The sequence below is a fragment of the Copadichromis virginalis genome, linkage group LG20, assembly GCF_057382275.1.
Source record: "Copadichromis virginalis isolate Kocher_CV1m ecotype Utaka linkage group LG20, C_Virginalis_male_GT1.1, whole genome shotgun sequence".
Lineage (NCBI taxonomy): Eukaryota > Metazoa > Chordata > Actinopteri > Cichliformes > Cichlidae > Copadichromis > Copadichromis virginalis.
The window spans coordinates 13,835,992-13,860,526 of record NC_140637.1 but is presented as its reverse complement, the minus strand read 5'-3'; the positions used below and the strand labels follow the sequence as shown (position 1 = coordinate 13,860,526).

Here is a 24,535-nt window from a genome sequence, read left to right as displayed (position 1 = left end):
CTTACCTTTAACCCCAGTTCTTGGTCATAGTCTGTCTTGATATCCTTGATTTTCTTTGTCTTGTCTTAAAACCCCAAAATAGCAGAGTTCAGAAATATCCCACTCTTGTGGACACGTTTAATCCACGCTGGTATAATTTGCATCTGGTGTCACATTCTGCCTGTGTTCACTGTGCCCTTTTTTAATTCACGTAACAGTTAAATTCATGTTTAAGCTGCTTTATATTCAGACTTTGCACATTCAAATGTTCAATAAAACATAAAAGATAGAATCGGTAAAAGTTCATGACAGCATTTGGGTGACTAAATCAGACTGGCCCAAACTATGTCCTTGTCTTTCTGTTTGAGTTTACATGATGTTTCAAAATAACACTGAAACACGAATGTGTGTGTACATGCACTCATTAAACACAAGGAGAGTTTCTCATTTTTCACGTGCATGCACTTTTCGAGTAAACCTCAGACATAAATGTGTTTCTGTCAACAACCTGTCTTCTCAGTGAACATTTATGTGAGGTACTGCAGTGTTAATAGGTCTTTGCTAAAAGCTTTTATTGTAACACTGTTAAGCACTAGGTGCATAAGAACAATAGACGTGTACTACTTGAATTCCAGGTTAGTCATCTGAGATTAGTGTATTAACTGTGATACTGTGAGATTTTAGACCACAGCTAAGATTGTGTTGTACCAGCACACAAGTGAGTCGTAACCAGTGTGGGTGAAGGGGCTGGATGATATAATTTAAAATTTGTCATTCGCATAACGATTAAGGTTAATATGACAGTTTTAGGAAATTAGTTCTTTAGACTATTATGTTTGTTTGACTGTGGATTGTCTGCTGTTTGAATTTTTGACAGTGATCCAAATTAGACGCACATTTAATTTAAAACTGTTAAAAGGAAAAGTTTAGTGTTTTAATAAATTATTATTTTCAACTGCCATTTCTAAAAATGTAAAAGAGTAAAATATTTGGATAAGAAGGCCAATAAATGGATGTTGCTGGTAAAGCCAGAGTTGTTGTAGTAGTCCCCCCGCTTCATTCATGTTCACATGGACGACATATAAAATGATGTTCTTGTAGTCTACCGTAGGTGGCGTGATGTCTGCCAGGTTATAACAAATTAGAGGGTATTTGCATTGGGCCTCACTTGAGGGTCACCCTGTAACTACAAAATGCTCTGATCCAAAGTGGAGTCTCGCATACCTGCAGACCACTACACCAAATGGTTTAAAGAGAACAATCACAGATAAAAACATGGGAACATTACTTGAGCATTTAATTTGGTAATTTTATAAACATGGACCCAAGTTCTAGTGATGGCGATAACTTGATCACAGTGCTGCCTTTTATCCCAGTTAAATGCTTAAACTGTAAAATGGAAAAAAATAACTATTTATCTATGTCAAAGGCAATCACCGTAATATGAATTTTAAATAGTGAAACACTCTGTACCTTAAAACTAGCATAACTTTATGCTTGTATAGCTCCCTATTGAGCTATACTTATATGTATAGCTCAATAGAGCTATATGTGTAAGGTATAGAATAAGTTTAACTGGCTTAGGTAAGCTAGCACCTGCTAATTACAGCTAAACCTTTAAAGTGAAGCAATGGTAGCAGTTTAGCTAATTGTTAAAGATAGCTAAATACTTGTTTGCTTTAAACTTTAGAGTGATAACTATTTATCTTAGCACTAACATAACCTAAGGACCTAGTCACACAGTCTGCAACCATCTGGCAACAACCAAACATGTATTCTCTGATCAGTTGTGAATTGCTGTGAGAACTCACTGTGAGGTTGCTTGCTCAGCTCATTTCATACGGGCCTAGAGACCAGGGCAGCGTGCATTCGACTGGCAACTGGTTTCTCTGTATTGTGTGCAGTCACTAGCATGAAAATGATTGCAGAAAGATATATGGTACTGCACCAAAAACCTCCTTGAAATTGCTTTAGTCACGAGCAGATTGCTGCGGTCTTCAGCAAATTGTCCAGAAGATGCAGACTTTTAAAAACTATTCGACAGGTGGTAGTGAAACTGGGAAGACAGGGTTGTCCACTAGTCTCTAGGCTTGTGTGAGTGAGGCCTAAAAATCTACAAGTTATAAACAATGAAAACGAACATTAACTGCTAGAGATGGACCGATCCGATATTACGTATCGGTATCGGTCCGATACTGACCTAAATTACTGGATCGGATATCGGAGAAAAATAAAAAATGTAATCCGATTCATTAAATATCACGAAAGCACCTCACAAAACTTGCAACACGCCGTAACTCACCTCAGAACGTTAGCATGTCTGAGCAGTATGCATCACGTGATAGAGCGGCTGTGGCATGCAGGACCTGTCGGTGGTCTGGATAGCATTTGGAGCTTCGCTAGCAACCTGGCATTTCATCTCCGACAAAGTTATCCCCGAGAGAAGTAAAGCAAGTGTGTAAGTCCATCTCTGAATGTTTGTAAAGCATTCCTGCGTTAAGCTTAAGAGCGACTGCCTCTCGCTCTCCGGCTGCTACTTCAATCATGAAACTGCTTAAATGATCAGCTGATCGGCTTTTCTGTCGCGAGTCCGTCTTTGTTTTTGGCCCACTTTGCACCAGAAAGAGGAAACCAGCGGCTGAACAACAGCAGCACGTTTAAGCTTGATAAGCTGTTGTTAGAATTTATTTATTATTACTTTCTACTCGAGGATCTTTTTCTACGTAGCTGACGGCTGGTAACTGTGCAGGGGCGGATCTAGCAAAGTTTAGCCAGGGGGGCCGATAGGGCATTAACAGGGAAAAGGGGGCACAAAGACATACTTTTCTTTCTTATTCTCATTTAAAATGTCTAGCTTTTAATAAATAATTATCTGACACACAAAGTTTTAATTTGATGTAAAATGAATAGAAGTCAATTACTGTATATAGTGACTATTAAGTCTAATATAGATACCTTAGTAAGCTATAGTACTTTTTCCTTTGGGAAGGTACCATCTGTGCAGTCTGCAATTTTGTTGAAGAAAGATGTTGAATCTATTTAATATTTCTTGAAAAATAATTGATTTCTGTGCATTTTTTTTCACACTGCATCAAATTAAGGTTGATTACGTCGATTAAGCATCATGAGGTGGCGCGTGAGGGGTGGTTCCCTATTTTTTATTTATTTATTTTTGTTGTTGCTGGGAGTTGGAACCCTATTAGTTAGGTTGCTTAATATTTCTGCTAAGTACTCTTTAAAATACCAGAATAGGGAGGATGGTGTAGGTCTAAGTTTATTAGATTGATCAGTATTGCTGAACTATGAAATATTTTTTTTGTATACAGGTATAACAGAATAGCTTTAGTGTAGTTGTTGTTTTAAACTTGAGTATGAACTTGCAGACTTGCAAAATGCAGCAAGATATTTAAAAAAAACAGTTTTGTTGATTAAAAAACACTATATCGGATTCATATCGGTATCGGCAGATATCCAAATTTATGATATCGGTATCGGTATCGGACATAAAAAAGTGGTATCGTGCCATCTCTATTAACTGCTAATATAATATACCTGCTAGCTATTAGCTCAACTTAGCTCACTGCTAAATGGCTTTTAATTGAGAGTGGTCAGTCTTTGCATCTAGCTTTTTGCAAGAAAGCAAACCTGTATTTTATTCATTTCTTTTTTAGTGTATCATCCAGCCCTACTGGACAGTATGGAGTGCAACTGGAACAAAAACATCTGACTGCAAACTTGCACTGTGTTTTATTAGTAGTCTGAAGTTGCCTTGAAAGCAAAAATGTCAACCATGTTGTAACTAAAATCTCGTCTACAAGCATCTCAATGTTAAAAAAACCAAAACAATCTGTATTTAAATGTTGCAACAGTTCTTTGTCTTTTCCTTTACCTTTGTCAGAGCTTGTACTGTACTTCAGTGTTGACACTGCCACGTTATGACGTTAGGGCCTTTTTAAAGCGCCTTTATTTTCTAATCTTGCTGTGTTCAGTTCTTCAAGCTTCCATACCTACACTGTGCTGTCTTATGTGTCTGGAGATTAAAGCAAAATTGTTGGTGAGTGTTAATGTGACTTTGTGGCTATGAACAGTTCTATTTTAATAAAAAACTAACAGACTAATTTCCGATTGTCTGTGGCATTATCATACAAATAAGAAAAAAAAAAAGTCCTGCTACTCCAGCATGTGTATGGTTTTTAAAGTTTGGGGCAGTTTTACTATTCCTACTGCTGAAAGTGTAAAGAATGCACGAACAGTGATTTTTGCACGAGTTGCAAAAAAACCACACAAAATATAGTTTCTGCACAGCTGTGTTCAAATGGCGTTCAACTATAGGACAACTGTCATAATAATAAAGCAGACACACACAGCGCTGTCATTGTGGGTTTATATTTTTTTTAAAACTTCAAGGTAACCAGTCATTCACTATCACATCAGCAAGTGCACTTCAGTTATCAGATTCACAGCTTGGTGTCACAAGTGCATGAGAGATTCTTTCAGATTGTGCTCTGTTTGCCGTTTCACAATGACTCACCATGACAAAGATCTGACTCAAAGAACATTTCTACAGAAAATGGTTTTCTTTGGCTAGCTGTGTCCCACACAGCAGCGTCAGGGCATCTGAGATGAAAACTTAGCAGATTCTAAATTAAAAGGTGAAACATACATTTTGTGCAGTAGATCATAAAACAGAAGAAAAAAATAAAGTGTGTAATCAGGTTTTGCCAAGTTGCAGCTTCTTACAAATTACGACTTAAATTACAAACTGCTATGCAGGAAAGCATTGGAAAGGAACACCCTGTAATCCATGGCTGGAATAGAAAAATAAAATATGGCACAAAATTAAGGCTTGAATAAAGACAACTTTTAACACGTACTAATATTGCACTTTTCAAAGCGTAATTACAGGAAAATAATAAAGGTTGGCACATGTCTGACTAAATTAAACATACTTTATAAAAGAAACAGAAGGATGTGCAGATAAGAATAAACAGCCAAAGCTTCAGTGTACACTGAGCAAACTGTGGGTGTGTTTTTTATGGAAACGTTCGCATCTGTTGTTTTGAGATCATGTCTCAAATATCTACAAAGACTAAGTAATCCCAGCTCTTAATCTTGATAAACTGTAGCACTGAGATATTCAGATTATTGTAAGGAATCAAAGCACTGTTTGGTTTGATTTCAGTTTATTCGTCTAAGAGAGATCCAAATCTCTTATCTTGTGCCCAATTATTGTTGGTTAAAGGCACCTTGAAATGCCTTTGGGAGTTATTTTTAAAGCATAATCTAATCTTCCTATAAGTGGACGCTGGGATATAAAAAGATATGTATGGGTATACAAACTGTCTCTCACTTATAGTGCTTGCAAGGAAATATCTGAGGTAATATGAATTTTAAACAAGTTATTTTTATCTTTGGCAAATATTTCAAGTCCATCTTAAATGCATATTTTGTCTTCAAAGAGTTAATGAAGGTCAAACAGTGTATTGATCATATTTACTGAACGAGGCCTGTTCGGTGACCGTAGTTGGATTAAACCTTGGTGTGCTTGCCTACAGCCCAACAAGGGGAGCTCTGACCAGGGCTAGTCCTGGGCTGGACGCAGCCCTGACCACAGCTATGTGGTTGTTTGTTCAGCCTACCTGCTCAGAGCTAAATACAGGCACATGATAGATGAGGGACGGCAACACACTTTTACTGGAATGAGGGAGCGTCTACGACTGGAAATCACTCTGGGATCTGTGGGAGCCGGTGTGAACGAGAGCTGCGAGATTTGTGCAGTTTTAAAGCAGGAGGCTGATGTGGTACGCTCTGACGGTTTCCTGGTATAGCATCGGTTAATGTGCAAAAGCTGACATGGCAAAAAGATATTGACTCTGAAAGGGAAAAGCTTTTTGTTCTTTAAGAAAAGAAAATCATTTCCTCTGGGGAAAAAAAATGAGCCCGACATCCTTGCTCTCCAAAACAATAAATACTGACATAAATAAAAGCCTTCCTAAGAGACGGCAACACTGTGCTCAGTTTCACAGTCAGCACATTTACCTGTGAGAAGAGAACCTGCTCTTCTCAAGTTTCATTTCTGGCTCACTACCTCTCAGAAGATGCAAAAACAAAGAAAAGAAATCTGTAGCGAGAGCTGCAGAAAAATGCTGATGAGGCACATTTCACCAGCTCTACAACACTCAAACTAAAGTCAAAGCAAGGCTTGCTAATTTTGATGAAGCAAAACTTTGGCAAGAAATTGCAACAAACACAAAAAGGATCTGTTTGTAAAGAGATGATGTGTCACCTGCAGTCTGCTGTGCTAAAGACAAACTCCATCCTCACTCAGTAGATCACAGCACACACACCATCTGTCTTCTTAGGCAGTTTTTAGTTTCACTTACTGAAACCAGAAAATCCAGTCACTCTCCACAGCCGTTAACTGTTTTCCTTGGAGAGTCCCAGTGTCAAGTCTCTGCTTGTGGTGGACCACTCCGAGGCAGGGAGCGACACAAAAGTGCCTGAAAGGACAAGTGATGCTCATCAAGTCCTGAGATACTCTGGTGTGGAGTAGTTGAAGAGCATGAAGTCCATGCGATACAGATTGAACAGTTTTTTCTGAAAGAAAGGACTGATGTGCTTAAAGTAACGCCCCGCCATGTGGCCGTCTGTCCTGGTCGTCTTGCCGGACGTTGGAAATTGAAGCATCCCCTCCACTCCGGCCAATCTGAGCACGGCCTGAGCATCGGGCTCCAGAGTCTCGTATTTCCCCACCACGTCGTAGTGGATCAGGCAGGGGTGGCAGAGGGAGTGCACCCGCTCCCAGTGCTCGTTGAAAGGTTCCTCCCGTTGCGTCCGAGGGTCCACAAGATACTGGACAAACTCAGGGAAAGTCACATCATCTCCTTTCTCGAGGGCTTCCGGCTTGGCGTTGGGCCTGTGCCGGCGGATGATTTTAGTTCCGTAGCGTTTGTGGAAGGCAGTGTTGTACCTGCGCGTGAATTTGTTTCTGTAGGCTGACACCAGCCGCTCAAAGGGCTCCCGCACAAAGATGAACTTGAGGTAGCTGCGAAGGCGCTGGTTGATCTCCGCGACCGAGAACTCCGAAAGCGTGCGGAGGTTACCTGCGACGTGGGCCTCATTAGCGGGGATGGCGAGGGGGTCGGTGTAGCGGCCGTCGCTGGTGAGGACCATGAGGACACGCTTCCAGTTAGTGCAGGCTACCTGCAAGTCAGAAAAGGAAACACCTGTGAAATAAAAACATGCACCTGTCTCCCTCTATCATCATCCAATCCGCTCACATTCTCTCAAACCTCTTTCATTTCATCTGTACGTGCTTACCAACCTTGGGTACATAGCAGTAAATAAGGCCATGCATGTCGTCAACAATGAGGTGTTTGAGATCCTCGGGCGAGAGCACGCGGCGCTTTCTCGTGTGGCTCAGACATGCCTGCTCCAGCAGCTCCCTGCGGCCTTGGAGGGACTTGTGAGCTGCCAACAGCTCCAGCTGCTTGTGATGAGGACGATGCAGAGAGAGAAAAAGAGGCACAAACAACTTTCAACAAAAGCCTTTTAAAAACTGCTGAAGGCCAGCTGTCAGTACAGAGTTTAATTCCTTCAAGGATTTTTGAATGTTTGAATGTTAATAAGCAGCTTGATACAAATTTAAAGTGATTTAACTAAATGCAGCATCTCGTCAGAGACTGGAAGCCTGAGCCTAAGTGTTCATTTTGCATTATGTTTAATACTACAGTGTGTTAAGTACTGAGCTTTAGATGTTGCAGTTGGTACAGTCTGTACAGTGAAAGTGAAACTTGCTACCTACTAGCTGTAGCCCTCAAGTCACACTATGTGTGTGCGATTGTGTGTGTGGTGGGACAATATGTGCCATTGTTCTCACCTGGTCTCCATTATAAAGTGTCTGCAGCGGACTTGTCCTGCTTTTCCCTGGTCTGGTGACAGCCTTCAAACCAGCTTCTGCTTTTAAACAACAAACATGTTTTACTAAAATGGACACTGAAACCTCTGAGACGTGAAGTGGACAAAACTGATCATCTCGCTGATCACATACTCCAGAGTGTCTCTGCTCCCAGGTCTGAAAAGTGACAGTAATTCAGTGGTGCCTTAAACCTGCACTAAATAATATTCAGCATTGGGGAAACTCATTTGGGTGCAAAACAAAGAATGACTGTGTAGAAGTGTATGTGGAAACAACCTGTGAAAGCTCTCGTTTGGGTGATCTGAGTAAAGTATTTCCTGACTGAATTTTAATGGAGGACGTTCATTTCTGCCTCTGCAGAGTCACAAAGGAGGACAAAGCAGTGAGCGCTTCAAAGCATTAACGGCTATGAGTACTGAAAAGTGCATTAATGTTGCTTAACACTCCCCAAGGCTGTGGTCTCCCCTAGCTCCACCACGCAACAAAAATTGTCCAAATAAGCAATGAAGCCTAGAAAAAATGCCAAAGCCTTTGATTATAAACTCCAAACTCACCATACACCGCTCTGATAAATGCACTGGAACAAACCCAATCCATGAAGGTCCTGCCCCATAAACCACAGGACCCGCTCTGCACCACAGGACACCTCCAGAGGTCCTGCATTCATTCTGATGGATCAGAGTTGTTCTGCAGCAAGTCTGCTGCATGGTGTGTCATATATCCACAACCACTGATTTAAGTGTAACCACTTCACTGTTATTTTTTCAAAATTCAGTCTGCATGTAGGTGACTAATGAGAAACAGCATCTCATATATTTGCACAAGTTTAAATTTCGCTGTAAAGATGTCCAAATGGAGTTACGGACAGAGCCAACTTTCCACCCATCTGCTGGTCCCGTTCAGTCATGATGTGATCTCCCACCATTCATTTATACTGTAGATTCTATAAAACTCCAACACCTACATTATTAACACATCTCTTTTAGCCTCTCTTTGCTTTAAGAAGACCTTTACCTGCTCACAAACACACACAACAGTTAGCTGTGGACGCGAATGGTGTTAGGCTGACCTGGACGATCTGCGAGAGTCTAGATACTTGTGCCCTTCCTCCTTCTTCAGCCTCTGTAAACACATCTGTCTTCTTCTTCCATTCCTCTATGCCACCCTCCACCCCCCCTCCCTGCAAACACAGTGTTAGTGTTTAGGTCTGCAGCTAATGGCACTAAAGTGAGAACAGAAATTTGTTTTGCACATATGGCTAAATGATGCAGAGGGCTGCTTTATATCAGGCACAACGCCAGAGTAAGACAGAGGTAAGTAGATGTGGGAAGTGTGCTTTATGCAGTTTAGCATTTTGGGGGGAGGGGTGTCTCCATACCATCATATGGAAAGAATATTAACCAGCAAGGTGAATGGCTAGGCTGTAAGTATGGAATCCAGATGGAGACGGAGGCCATTTCCCTCCTACTGTGTCTCTTCTTTTCTACTGAACTACATCAAACAAATAAAATTGAACCCCTGCTGTTCTGAAATGTTTAAAAACCCATCAGCTGTGCATTCTGGTCTGACAAAAACACTGTCACATGTTCCAGATTGACACGAAGCTGTAAATCATAACTGCTTCCTTCCATTTTGAGGAAGAAGCAAACACAAAAAGGAGAACAAATGGTGACAGAGCAAATGTGTAATGTGCACTCACACAACAAGAAGACGGCGTATCTCAGCTCAAGGCAGGCAGAGGCTGTGGAGACACAACCTCTGCCTGGGGCACAGCCTCTCTGCGTGAGCTCACATGAACCATCAAAATCCTCCACTTCCTCTGGGTAATCTGTGCCACATCATCAGCAACACGCACAGATAGACATCAAGTCTTCCTGGACTCACTGGATACATAACGAAAATCCACACCAGGCCAAAAGAAAGAACATGTCATTTCTGATATGATTTTGTCTAAACCAGTAAAGATGTTTTTTGTCAGCACTCAGGCTAAAAGTCACACTAACTGCAAAGTGGCATCCTGTAGATGTGAAACACTAAGGCTTTAAAATAAGACAGCAACTTCGAGAGATTTATAATTAAAATACATAAGGCATGTGAGCCCTCAGTCTACAGCACAGGTCCACGATTATTAAGGAGATAAGCCTTCAGCAAACCCAGGACACTTCCTCAGGAAGCTGGAAAGTAGGTCAAGAGACACTTGTGGAGGGTTTGTTAATAGTTTACTGTCTGTTTTGAGCATAAACGCTACATGGACATGAAATGTTTGGGTTTTCTATCCATGCCAAAGTCACGAGGAAAGCTCAGGAAATGGCAAATATAGGCCACAATCCAATGTCAACAACTGGATCATCAGCTCCACTCAATACATGACACAAGTGTCTGAGGAGATGCACTCAGTGAGACTGAAAGCAGGGAAAGGGGAAACTAGCATGGCCATAAATGGCAGTAGTATGCAATAGGCACTCTCAAGCCTACACTCTGTTGCTGACACAGACACAGTCACTGTCTGATGATGAAATTTATGTCACACAAGCCCAAGTGGACTCGTGGATGTGGAAACTAAAAACCCACTTCACACTGTGCTGAAGTGAGACAACAGCAAATAACTCAGTTAAATAATGTTAATATGCGTTTTATTATTTTAATAAAACACACATGACCTTTTATATCACCTTTTTTAGATCACCTTTTTATAATAATTTTGTATTTATTTAAAAATGCTAGGCAATCAACATTCAGTGGACTCTGACGCTGCCTTACACACACCTGAATGATTACTGGTCTCAGAGCAAGGAGCATAGCTATTATAGTTCAACACTAGTATTAGATCACTGCTCACATATCTACTCAGAAAAACACACTTAGCAGATATCCACAGTCAAGGTATCACTATCATGGCAGAACTGGAAATGTCAGATATTTGAATATCAAATTATAAAACTTTTAGCTGGACTACAGGCTGTGAGTCAGTCAGTCAGTGTGTAATGTTTAAAGAGCTACTCGATGGATAATCGTGACATGTTGTATAAATCATTGTGGATCCCAGAAATCTATTCACCAGCCTGTCAAACACAGGACTCGGGCTGTTATTTATTTCCTCTTTGTGCCAAGGACGCATTTGTTTCTTTATTCTTTTTCTATTATTAAGACAGACTCTTAATATTCACTGACTGCCAAATTGATGTGAACAGATAAACCCCGGTCACTGCTATCTGTGCAGCCAAAAAATATCATTTCCCTCAATACATTAGTTTGTTTTTGTGGTTTGCAGCTGATAAGCACAGTTGCAATATCTAAGTCAAGTTTGTAGTCAACATGACACACACTTTACTTGCATAACTTCTAAATATGGGTGTATACGGTCCGCTCTAAATTGTTCAATCACGAATTCCTCTATCAGGCCAACTTTTTTGATATTTTATAATACATCACATGACCACGAATACATCTGTGGTTACTATGCTCTGATCATTGTGAAGCTTAGTTTCTTTTTTTCTTTTTTTATGTGTATGTGTGTGTAGAGTGTTCTATCACACTCCACCAGAAAACCACCACTTCCTCTCATATCAGGAAGTGACAACATACCCATAGCTGAAGAGGAGCAGAAGAGGCCCCAGTCTCATTACATGCAAAAAGCCCTTGTGGGACTTGGAATAATGGCAGTTTTGTCCCCACTCTACAAAGGCAAATCACAACCCTGCTTTACTGGCAAAGAAGCTGCTTCCTCTTTTGGAAACCTCTTCACCTCTATGATCATAATGCATACAAGGCACAGAAAATTATGCTGCATCACTTGTACTGCATGGGTGTATAATTCAGCTTAATTGCACTTCAAAAGAAGGCCTATCTTTATTAGTTTCCATGAGCTGTAAGAAAGAGGAAATGTAATGTATTTTATGTGAAGTAAATAAAAGTCTGGCTCACCAGCAGCTGACAAAGGCAGGAAAGACTACAGCATTATCAAGACTAACGTGTCACCAGGCAGAGTCCGATTCACGGTGTCACAACATTCATGTGCTACAGACTGCAGATGTTGGTGATTACACAAACTAGATCTGGTAGTTTTACACTAAGTGACACTAGCGAGCTGGCAGCCGCTTTCCATTTTACTCTTATTCTTCTTACTTTTACTTGCACACCTCTTACAAACATTCAGCAGATGCACTGACTAACCAGTTCCTGTAAGTCATCACATCCTTTTTCACCTGAAAAACCTGAAAAATCTGATGTCAGACTTGAGGTTCGCTTGAAATTTATCTTCTCTGAAACAACATGTAGCATGTAATGAACTGATCTATCTGAGACATCACTGCAGCTAACAGTCTGTCGATGCATCTGCCTTTATTGTTTCTACACCTCTGCCCATCTGCGTTTCAGCACGGTTCATTCAAAAGTCTTTTTTACGTTCCAGTAATTTCAGTGAAACCTCACATCGTTCGACATCCAACTCCAGCAACCGTCAGCTCGGCTTTGTCAGTATTCTTACACAAGAAGAAGCTGAACACGTCTGATTCATAATTACAGAGTAGCACAGTTGTGTAACATGTAACATGTCAGATAAAGTCAGGCATACTTCAGTACAGCTCCAGTTTGAACTAATTTTCTGTCTCCTGATGCAACTGTTGAGAAAATGTTCAGACGCTAAGATGACATTGTGTTTTTTATGAACTCGAACAGTTCATAAAAAACATAATTTAAGGTTTGGGTACACGCACTGCTGCCACAAACAGAATCCAATCCTGTGTGAACCTCTGCAATGTGACCAGTGCACTCCGGTCTCTTACACAGATCTAAATGTTACAAACACATCAGCGCTAAAAAGCTAAAAACATGGCACCAATGCAGTTTAAGCTGACTATAAATAACTTCATCTTTATGTACTTAAGACACTAGCCTTATTAACCATATCAACACCTTTTACATTACAATACTAACACAGCACAAACTGCCAACAGGTGTAGCACATGGTGTGATGTGCTCTCTAATGAGCTGTTGGCTCTGTTGGAGACCTTAAAGACATCACTTGTTGCGTCACAGCAGCTGCACTGTTATCAGTGTCAGTGGCTAGTGATAAGTGGCGGTGTGCACACATGCAAATGAAGAGTGTACTTAGTTTATTTGATTAAGCTACATGTATGAATAGATATGCAAAGATTGTGTCTGTATATGTGTTTAATGACAAAGGTTTACAGTGGTTGTCTACAATATGTTTAGGTGAAAAACAATCCCCACAGTCTGTGCATGGGTGAGATGACAGAGTGGGCCCTGATGATGCTGTTTAGAGCTTTGATGTGGAATCCATCACTGTCACAAGACCCAGAGAGGATTTGGCATCAATGATGGCTGTCAAAACAGCCTTCAAAACTCTGTCAGTCATGGCTGACAGTTTGCTTTTTCGCATTCGGTGAATTCAGTTTCCTGTGTGTGGTGGCAGCTATAACAGTCCACTCCAGACTTAAAACGTAAATCAGAACAGCTCATATTGTTCAGATGCCACGGGCACATCACTGTTGAGCAGACAGTTTGCTATTGTTTCCCATAGCTAGGGAACACAGACACAGAGGCTTTACCACCCTACAGCAGGCAAAGTTGCATACAGCTGTCCAGCAAATGAAGTGGAATAAAACCGGCGAGGGTGAACACAGAGCAAACAGCACCGTGAGCGGAGAAAATATTCATGTTCAGAAATGATGATTCTAGCAAATCCCATGACAAAAAATCAAAACCCTATATTAACTATGGCAGGACGACTGACTTGGCCACACAAAATGATACTTTGCATCTTTTAATTGGACCAAACTGTAAATTTTATGCTGATGAAAGAAAATGGTTTCCTGTGTCAAACTGAAAGAGCACAAAACCTTTTAAATTAGCGCAGCGACAGAAGCAGTTCAAAGCACTTTTAAAGGTGACACATGTGCTCCTGGTTTGACAACACACATGTTTAGATGCTCAAAGGACACTCGCATAGTGATACTGAGGCAGCTCAGCTGGGTCAGAGCAGCCACATGAAAGAAGAACGAGTGGCAAAAGATTCAATTCTATTCTTGTACAAAGAGTGATGTGTTTGATCAAAAAGACCGGGTGGAAACAGGTTACGTCAGGGAAATTTCAACAGTGTCACAAATCTTTTTGTTTGACTTTTGGGGGAGAGCTAACAGTAAAATGTAAGTGGGAATGGTAATGTTGCTTCTGGAACCAATCAAACCAATTTACTGTTCACACTTTAAAGTGGAATGATGAATATAGACTTCCTCTGCCTAACAGATCTTGGTGAGATTGCTCACTGAGTGATATTCCAGACCGTGTATGTTAGCACAAGTAATTCAAATTCAATTCTGGATTCAACAGGGAGTCAATGAAGAGAAGAAATATGAGATATATGATCTCTTTCTACTCCCTGTCTGTACTCTCACTGCTCCATTCTGGATCAACTGAAGGCTTTTTCAGAAACTTTTAGACCAACCTGATAACAATAGCAAAGTAATGAATGTAGGAACAAGCATCACTCTGAGAGAGGATGTTTCTAAAAGTGACCCCAAGGTTCCTAACAGTTTTACTAGAGGCCAACCCAATGCAATCTAGAGTAAGTATCTTAAATATTGCTTATTTTCTTTAAAAATTATATCATATTAAATTTTGTGTCCCTTCACATTAATCACCTGGTTGTCCAAGCATCCCCCTGCAGTGGCTGCATGGACACTGTATGTTGTCAATCTAAACTGCCTGACCATAGTTCACTGCTGATCAAGAATTAGACACACAATATATTCATTGATGTCAAAGGGTCAGTCATAACATCAACACTAAGCCTCTTGTAATATACATCACAATCTCATTTCAGTCAAATTCCTAACTAAGTGAGCATTTAATGGCGTAACACATGACATGACTTGGGCAAATGAGTTCATAAGACCACTCTGGACAGGACTTTGTGTTACTTTCTTAAACTCCCAACCGAGGGTGTTGTTTTAGGAAGTCAGACAATAGAACCACAACAATTATATGCACCATGCTTCCTGTCGCTGCTGGGACTACTGTACTGTACTTTCTTGAGTCATGTGGTTGGAACAGAGTTGGAAATAAGTCTTTGGGTTTACAAACACAAGACAGAGCACTGGAGGAGCAGTCGGCAGCAGCAAATGTGCTAATGTTTGGGCTGCTGCATACTGGTTCATCAGGAGTGTGAGCGAGACAAAAGACAAAATGACAACTGAGAATGTGAACGAAAACTCTAGCCATAGTGTTATCGAACATTACACCCCAGGGGATCAAAAGGAACCTGATGAGGACTTTGAGTGTTTAGATAATGTACAAGTCACACAACTGACCCATGCATGAGTGTCACCGCCCACTTCAATGAGACTATACTGCCTTTCATGAGCCCTCAGTAGATTCTAGAGATGGACCGATCCGATATTACGTATCGGTATCGGTCCGATACTGACCTAAATTACTGGATCGGATATCGGAGAAAAATAAAAAATGTAATCCGATCCATTAAATATCACGAAAGCACCTCACAAAACTTGCAACACGCCGTAACTCGCCTCAGAACGTCGGAGCAGTATGCATCACGCGATAGAGCAGCTGTGGCATGCGGGACCTGTCGGTGGTCTGGATAGCATTTGGAGCTTCGCTAGCAACCTGGCATTTCATCTCCGACAAAGTTATCCCGAGAGAAGTAAAGCAAGTGTGTAAGTCCATCTCTGAATGTTTGTAAAGCATTCCCACGTTAAGCTTAACGAGCGACTGCCTCTCGCTCTCCGGCTGCTACTTCAATCGTGAAACTGCTAATGATCAGCTGATCGGCTTTTCTGTCGTGAGTCTCTCTTGTTTGTTTTTGGTCCACTTTGCGCCAAAAAGAGGAAACCAGCGGCTGAACAACAGCAGCACGTTTAAGCTTGATAAGCTGTTGTTACAATTTATTTAATATTACTTTCTACACCAGGATCTTTTTCTACGTAGCTGACGGCTGGTAACTGTGCAGGGGCGGATCTAGCAAAGTTTAGCCAGGGGGGCCGATAGGGCATTAACTGGGAAAAGGGGGCACAAAGACATACTTTTCTTTCTTATTCTCATTTAAAATGTCTAGCTTTTAATAAATAATTATCTGACACCCAAAGTTTTAATTTGATGTAAAATGAATAGAAGTCAATTACTGTATATAGTGACTATTAAGTCTAATATATATACCCTAGTAAGCTATAGTACATTTTCCTTTGGGAAGGTACCATCTGTGCAGTCTGCAATTTTGTTGAAGAAAGATGTTGAATCTATTTAATATTTCTTGAAAAATAATTGATTTCTGTGCATTTTTTTTCACACTGCATCAAATTAAGGTTGATTACGTCGATTAAGCATCATGAGGTGGAGCGTGAGGGGTGGTTCCCTATTTTTTATTTATTTATTTTTGTTGTTGCTGGGAGTTGGAACCCTATTAGTTAGGTTGCTTAATATTTACGCTAAGTTTTATTAGGGCACCATCCAGATCCAGCTTTGGTTTGATATGATAACCTTGGCTTAAGGTAACAAATGTATCTGCCTTTTGCTGTGATAAATGAATCAGTCTTTTGTGTGTAAGGCAGCATCAGACTCGACTTAAAAATTAATTTCCTAATTTAATAAAACTAGAAAAGCAAATAAATCCGACAGCATCAATTTCTGGAACTTGAATTTATTAATAAGATAATAAATGACAAAAGGACAACAACAAATATATTACAAATAGTCTTTTCGCAACTCTGTTAGACTGGCTGCCTTTTACTTTCATTTTCTTTTTTCATCTTGTTTTTTTTTCTTTGTTCTGAGTACACCTCATTTCACCTCTCCTCTCACACATGCCACATGTGGAGGGGACCTCACAGAGACAGATGTAGTGAAACAATGTTAGTTAAGTTGGTGGCAACAGGTTATGTAAGCAAACTAAAAACCTGCAAACAAACAACATAAGAATAGTGAGACCATCAAGATCAAGCATCATTATCAGAACTCATTTGATCTCAGTTTTTGGTTAAATTAAACACTTCAGCAAACAGAACCTGGTGATCAAGTCAGGGAGAAATTCCTCCAAAATGAAACTTTGCTGTTAGCTTCCTACAGGCTAAGACAACTCCCCAGCTAATTTAGGCACGCCGCTGCTGATGGGTGCCGCTGTGCTCCATCCGATCATCTTGTCACTAGCCGATGGGGCTGGGCCATATCATACCGTTCACGGTAATACCGGTGAATAATGTTGGGCAACAATAAGAAAATTAAATATTGCGATAGAATATGGGTAAAACATGCATGCGCAGTACCTTTGTTTTCATACGCACATGGTGGAAAAAGCATGGCGGCGACAGAGAATGAGAAGAGCGAAAGTGGATCGTTGAATGAAACGGATGAACCAAAATTGGTTTGTAAAAATGCTGCAACTTCAGTGGTGTGGAACTGGTTTAGCTTTCGTCCGTCAGATACACGACAAAGCACTATTTTTGGTAGACCATGCTAGCGGGCCGTCGTTATTACCGTGTTTTTTGGAAAATACGGCACACTTAAAATCAATCCTTTGATTTTTCTGAAAATCGACAGTGCCCCTTATAATCCGATTTTATGTGGTACACGGTGCTCGAAATCTGTCAAATGTTTTAGTACGACTTTGCTAAGCTACGAAGCCGCACCGCTTGATGGATTGTTGGAGCATTACGGCTATCATAGGCAGGAGCCTCGCGGAGTGATACGTACTGTGCTTCAACATAATATTACCGTATTGTGTGTGTATAACCTCTTTTTAAGTTTTGTGGATATTAAACATGGTTATGCTGAGGATATGTCGGCCAGTTTCCACTGGAAATGCCTTTTGGTTAAACTGTCTGCAAGGAATTTACATTTGCACTGTTACATTTTTATATAACTTTAATGCACATAAAAAACAGCTGCTTGTTTAAGTGAAAATACATTGATGGGTTTTTTTTGTACTAATAAAGTTGTGGATTGTAAAGTATTTTGTCTAGTGTCAATTATATCGTCAGTTATATCGTCATCGCAAATTTTCAAATGTATATCGTGATAAATATTTTTAGTGATATCGCCCTGCTCTACTAGCCGATCACATTGTTGTCACTGATATCACAATCAGATGGGGACATCCAGATGTCAAATACAAGAAAGAATATCTAAGACTAAGTATCTCGTCAAAATGTGTGTTAAATGCTCCTGGTGTGTAAATGCATTTCCTGTGGCTATGGTCCAGAATTTTGTTTAGAACCAGCTGAAAACAAGTTGAAAGTCTATAATCATATACCATTATCGTTATCATATACCATTACAACTAAAAACTATAATCTATATAATAATCAATGGCATATTGTCTCACGTTAAAACGCATGCCTGCAAGTGTTTTCAGAGCTGTGCTGTTATCAGCTGCTCCAAAAACGAAGGGAAAACGCAAAAATAGTGAGGCTAAATACAGAAGCTCCTTGTTGGTTGTGTGGTTTGTTTCCTGACTGACATCCCACTTTTGCTCTATTATTGGTGATTTATTGATTTATTTCTGCAAAAGAATTCATTCCAAGGTATCACACAGCAGCTACCATTTCAGAATGTTACATGTCAAACAGCCAGACAAACTGCATCTTTTCAGGAACTTTCAAACATCAAACAAATAAAACCTGGACAAAGAAAAGCACCTGCATTGTATTTTACACAGCTGTAGCAAATACCCCAAATACTTTAATAAAAGTGACCCCAAGGTTCCTCACAGCCGCTCCTGCGCTGACACAGGAGCGGCGAGTCCGGCGACCAGGCTGTTTCGTCTTTGCCGAAAGCACAGCATTGCAAATAAGAGCAGAACTTAAAGAATCAATCTCACCAGGCTAGTAACGATCCGATACCGATGACGACTTGGTGTCTATAAAATCGATATTTGGATCGATCCGCCTACCACTAGTGTAAAATGTATTAACACATCTAAATAGGTTTTTTGACTGGAGAAGAAGAGCATTATAGACAAGTTACAAATGAACCTTTGATTAATTATGGAATTAGTAATGTTAAAACGAAGAAGCTTTAAAAAATAAATAAATAAAACATAGCGCATACTGTAAAAGGCTGAACCGCTCACTACCTGCATTTTAAAATTGACGTCATAGCTGGCTACAATTGATTACAGTTCAGCGTTTAACACAATAGTGCCCTGCAGACTGTTCACAAAGCTGAGGGATCTGGGACTTAACAGCCGTCTGTGTGCATGGGTGTTGGACTTCCTCACTGGCAGAACTCAGGTGGTGAGGGTGGGCAGGTGCTTCTCCAACAGCATCACCATCAACACAGGAGCACCTCAGGGATGTGTCCTCTCGCCACTGCTCTACTCCCTCTACACTTCAGACTGTGTGGCCACCCACGGCTCCAACACCATTGTGAAGTTTGCTGACGACACAGTGGTGTTGGGTGCCATCTCCAACAACGATGAGGCGGCCTACATGGATGAAGTGAAGAATCTGGCATCGTGGTGCCAGGACAACCACCTCCAGCTGAACGTCAGCAAGACCAAGGAGCTGGTGGTGGACTTCAGAAGGGGTCAGCACAGAGACTACAAGCCCATCATCATCAATGGAGCTCCAGTGGAGAGGGTGCAGTCCTTCAAGTATCTTGGTGTCCACATCTCCTCAGACCTGACATGGGCTGCCCACATTCAGGTCCAGACCAAAAAGGCTAGGCAGCGCCTGTATCACCTACGACAACTGAGGAAGTTCAGGGTCTCTCCAAAGATCCTCAGGATTTTCTATACAGGCGCTGTGGAGAGCATCCTCACACAGAACATGACATCGTGGTTTGGGAACAGCTGTGTGAAGGACCAAAAAGCTCTCCAGAGAGTGATCCGTACAGCAGAACGCTGCTGCAGGATTGCTCTCCCCCCTCTTCAGGACACCTACACCAGGAGATGCCGGACTAGAGCAGCGCAGATACTGAAGGACCCGTCCCATCCTGGCAACAAACTGTTCCAACTTCTGCAATCTGGTAGAAGGTTCCGCATCTTCCGGGCAAGGACAGAGAGACTCAAGAGGAGCTTCTATCCCCAAGCCATCCGTGCCCTAAACACACACACCCGCCCTCTCACATCATCTATAATTGACTGAGACAGGACTCTTCCAGACACTCTAAACCAAGGCACAATGTACATTTCAATTCCTTTAACTTTAAATATGTTTATATTGTCTATCCTGTAAAATAGTCAGATGTCTATTCATATTAATGTACAGAATTCACCTGCTTGCTGCTACTACTGCACATTCACCCAGTGTATATACTATATGTATGTATATATATATATATATATATATATATATATAGTGTTCTTCCTCTACACCCCCCCCCCCCCCCCCCCAATTTTTGCACATGTCGAGGAGCGTGTCAGGCTACATTTCACTGTGTGTTATACTTGTATAACTATGCATGTGACAAATAAAGAACCTTGAACTTGAACTTGAACAAAATAATAAATAAATTCAAAGAAATTATTGTAAAAACAGAAGAGTTAAAGTTTATCATTTTGTCCACATCTCCCGGCATCCAGCGTTCACACTGCTCAACCTCAGTTTTCAGCTCTTTACATCCTCAGCTCTGCTCTTCAAACCTGAAACCATCCGATTCTACTGCTCTATTCTCAATTTCACTCTTTATTTGCTCGGATTAGTTCTCCACACTCAGAACTCTATTGCTCCCAAACAGCCAAGTGGCTGGCCAGTGTATCTGCCACTGCTCAATATCCTATCTGCGACTCACACACTGCTAACCCCTACTTTAATGATAACAGATGGCTAATGTGGCTAACAGGTAATTGCTAATAAACTGCTAATGTTAACGTGTGGCCAGGTTAAGCTTGCTTAACCTGCTAAAATGGAAGCTTTACCTCTCTAAATTCCCCCTGCAGTACATGAACGTTAATTACTTCAGCTGTTAATGAAAAAAGAAGCCATGTGCAAGTCTGCCTGCAGTGGTTGCAATTTAATATCGTAATTGAATATTCATTTTAGTATCAAATTACTATTAATACATGAGTACTGATTCTTTTAAACCCTAGTACTGGGTGTATGTTACTTTGTGCTTCAGTACAGATAAACTCAGTTAGCTTTCTGTTAGCTGTTTACAATTGTTTGTGTTTCTTCTGCTGTCTTACCTCAATTATCCAACATTTTCACACAGTTGAACTCCCAATAAATCTGTTCTTCGATACATATTATTAAGTCACAAAACAGAACAACTTTGAAACATGGCAAATTAACTACGGGGCAAAGCTGCTAACATATTTAAGCTGTTTCCCAACCCGCTGCTACACATCTGAAGTCCAGATTTTTGTAACCGTGACGTTGTCAAAAAAACTCTACATTCACAAGTAGAGAAACTTAAAAAGAAGAAGTACAATGATAACCTAACGCAGACTAAACACCTACACAACTGAGAAGGACAGTAAGGCACAGGTAAACTTATTCAAGGTAACAAGGTGGGGGGGGGGGGGGGGGGGGGACTAAGGAAAGAAGGGTTGGCTGAGGTCAGCTTAACTCGACGCGACTCAACTTTTAAGCATTCTCCATGAGCTGGTAGTACCTGGTAACAGGCACTTTGTTAGTAGTGCTCAACTGGGGATCCAAGTGATCTGAGCAGATATGAAAATGTGGCATCAACAGAATGCGTGCCACTGATTAGCTAGTCTCAATCAATGATTAAAGTCAGTGATGATGAGGGCATGTCCTTCACAAAAATCAAAGTCTGACAAAACGCCACCAATGAGCAGCAGGTACCTTCACCTCGACGTCCTCCATTGTTTTGGCATTCGTGTCACATACAAATGACATCACTGGTATTTTGACCATGTTGCTATAACAACAACACACACACACATTAGGTGGTACACACACACACATTAGGTGGTACTTGATAGTAATGGAAAATGTTGAGTTGAGCTGCTTTATGTCAAGCCGAGAAGGTACCAGTGGAAAATCCCTATAGGGAACTAACCTTCATTTTTAACAGGCATACGCTGTACACTGAAAGGGAGACCAAGCACATACTGAAACAAAAAAACAACTATACACAGACAAGGAACTGAAATGGAAACCAGCACAAAGATAAAACTATTAACTGATCTGTCAGAAATCACGGGGATGATCCAGGACACCATGACACACGACTTTAAAGCCACAATGGAAATCCCATTAACTGTCTGCAACATTTGTGTTAATCATCACGTTTTCAGGTCTTAAATCTATTTTTTTCTCTACTTAAGCATCTGCAGGAAAAACAGTTCTTTAAGGTTACTCATCACAAAATCCTTCGTGACACCAGGGCTTATGGAACGAGTTCTGGATCGAACCACAGATCTGAACTATGGAAAAATGCAATACCTTATGAATATCTAAAGGGAGTAGGCTGAAAAGTATCTAAAGATGCTAAAGATTGTGCCCTGTTTCATTTCAGAAAAAGGTAAATTAAACAACGCTTGGATCTCGGTTTTTAAATTCACGCTCAGTAGATGTTCTGCTGACATCCAGTTAATTAGTCTTCTTTATTGTGGCTGCAACCTGCTTTTCATGTGGTTTTCATTTGCTACTAGCGGGTTCTAATGCAGCCAAGCCTCAAGGAGTTAACCAGTAAGGGTATATAATCTGTAGATGGAAGGGGGAGGTCAATGAAAGTGCTTTAGTGTGCTGCTTGTGGAGTTGGCAACATGTGGTCTGTGTGTCTGCTACTGAAAGCCATAAAATGTGATTTCAAGCTTTTTTGTTTTTTGTTTCAGGTGTGTGTTTTTTGATATTCAGGGGGTGCATGTGATTATTTCTTTTGCCATTTCCTTAATACGTGCAGTGTTACCCTGGATACTGTTCAACAAAAACAAAAAACAAAAAATCCCCACACCGACTGATGGAAAATCCTCTTGCACAAAAATATCGCTTACAGCTGATTTGTCTGGTTTCTGTGCTCTGCTGCTTTTTCTCTCCTTGACAAACCAATTTAAATATTTGTTCTTCCTCTTCTCTAAGCGCATGTGCTGCTTCACTTCAGTATGCATGGCAAGGCACAAATCCATCATCTGGACATCTCTTTCACCCCCCTACTCCTCACCCTGGATGTCTGCAGTCCTTTTTCTCTGTGCTGCCCAGCAAACAAAGGCAGAGGAGAGTAGAGGTAAAAGGAGGAGAGTAGAGTCACGGTGGAGGAATATGTGTGTGTATGTATGTATGTATAATTGTGTGTGCGTGTGTGTGTGTGTGTGTGGGGGGGGGGGGGGGGGGGGGTTCTCTCTCCAAAGGCAGAGGGCTTTCAAACCCTTACACCTTTTCCATGTGAGCTTATTCACGCTTCATTATGCCACCGTTAAAACTTCACAGTTTTGCAAAATTGACTGCAAAGGATGCAGACTCTAGCAAGACCACAAGACCAAAAAGCACGAAGAGCTTTATAACTTGTATTTTCCTCGCTATTAATTAGTCATTCACTTGCCCTAAACCCTAAATCCAGTGTGTGTGCCTAATTATCTGTAGTTTCTTTCACTCGTTACACCAGCGTATATTTTCCACGACAGCGAATGAGAAGAAGAGCTAGCTTAGCTAACGTCAATAAAGTGCGGACCCTCTGCTTTCTCCTTCCTTGTGATAACCACACAATATATCGAACACAGTTTTATTTGCCGTATCTAAATACATTTTAAAAAAATGTTCGTTAAATAGTACCCCACTCACTGTTTCCCCAGTGAGTGGAATATATATGTGTGGGCTTACCTGGTTTAGTGATGCTCTGAAAGTACAGCACGAGAACGAACAGCGAGCCGAGGCACGTCGCCAGAAACAGGCGTCCTCCCCGAGGCATCTTCATCCTGAAGCCCGGCTCTGCTGACGGAGCCTCCGACCCCCCCTCTTCGCTGCCTCTACGCAGTTCATGCGAGACCGCCCGATGGCAGATACGAGACACTTGAAAGCGATATGGACCTATTCATTAATTACGGGAAGCAAACGCCCAACCAGAGAGAAACAACAGCGCAGTAATAAAACCCGTTAATTGTAACGTCAAGGATATAAATCCACTTCGCTCTGGTCGCTACTTAAAAAAAACAAACAACAAGAACAACAATATTAATTATAATGGCACTTTAGATAACATTGGAAATAATGTCATGTTGATATTACAGTCCCCCCAAAAGTTATTAACAGTCCTGTTTCTTCTTAGCTCTATTTGCTACCCCCGCCTGTGGTGTGTAGAGTTTGTCGAAGCTACACAAACTTCTCCGCCAAACTGGAGACCGGGCACCCTTGCCATGACGTCACACCCCCCTTCTCCTCATGCGTACTCTCCCACATCAATGCTGCATTCAGGGACAACAGGACAATTTGGCCATGATGAGGTTTTTTGAGTTAATGTAATGTAGTTATACTTGTCGCAGTATTGTGTATTGTATGAAAATGAAGAAGTGTCATCCCACTGTTGTAAAAAAAAAAAAAAAGGCAGGCAGAAAAAAGTACATTCGCATTAAACTTTATATACTTTTTTAATTAGCAGAATGTTTCTATTCGGCTTACGACCTGCATTTGAAGGCAACATTGCACTACAGCCATGGCATGTCCTGTCTTTGACTACAACTAGTGTATAAATGGCAACAGTTCA

General features: G+C 41.0%; 1 protein-coding gene across 3 annotated transcripts; it reads right to left on the bottom strand.

The window, feature by feature from the left end:
- Window positions 1-4,349: 4,349 nt before the first annotated feature.
- Window positions 4,350-24,165, bottom strand: LOC146684461 (carbohydrate sulfotransferase 11-like). 3 transcript variants are annotated; one of them, XM_085442809.1, is made up of 4 exons: window positions 23,656-24,165; window positions 7,859-7,938; window positions 7,304-7,468; window positions 4,350-7,182 (listed from the first exon to the last, which is right to left on the bottom strand). In XM_085442809.1, exons 1-4 carry the CDS (start codon window positions 23,747-23,749, stop codon window positions 6,502-6,504), a joined length of 1,020 nt encoding a protein of 339 aa, XP_085298935.1. In that variant the 5' UTR covers window positions 23,750-24,165; the 3' UTR covers window positions 4,350-6,501. The 3 variants fall into 3 exon arrangements, with proteins under 3 accessions (XP_085298935.1, XP_085298937.1, XP_085298936.1); XM_085442811.1 differs by having other exon boundaries at window positions 7,304-7,465; XM_085442810.1 differs by having other exon boundaries at window positions 7,859-7,935.
- Window positions 24,166-24,535: the final 370 nt, after the last annotated feature.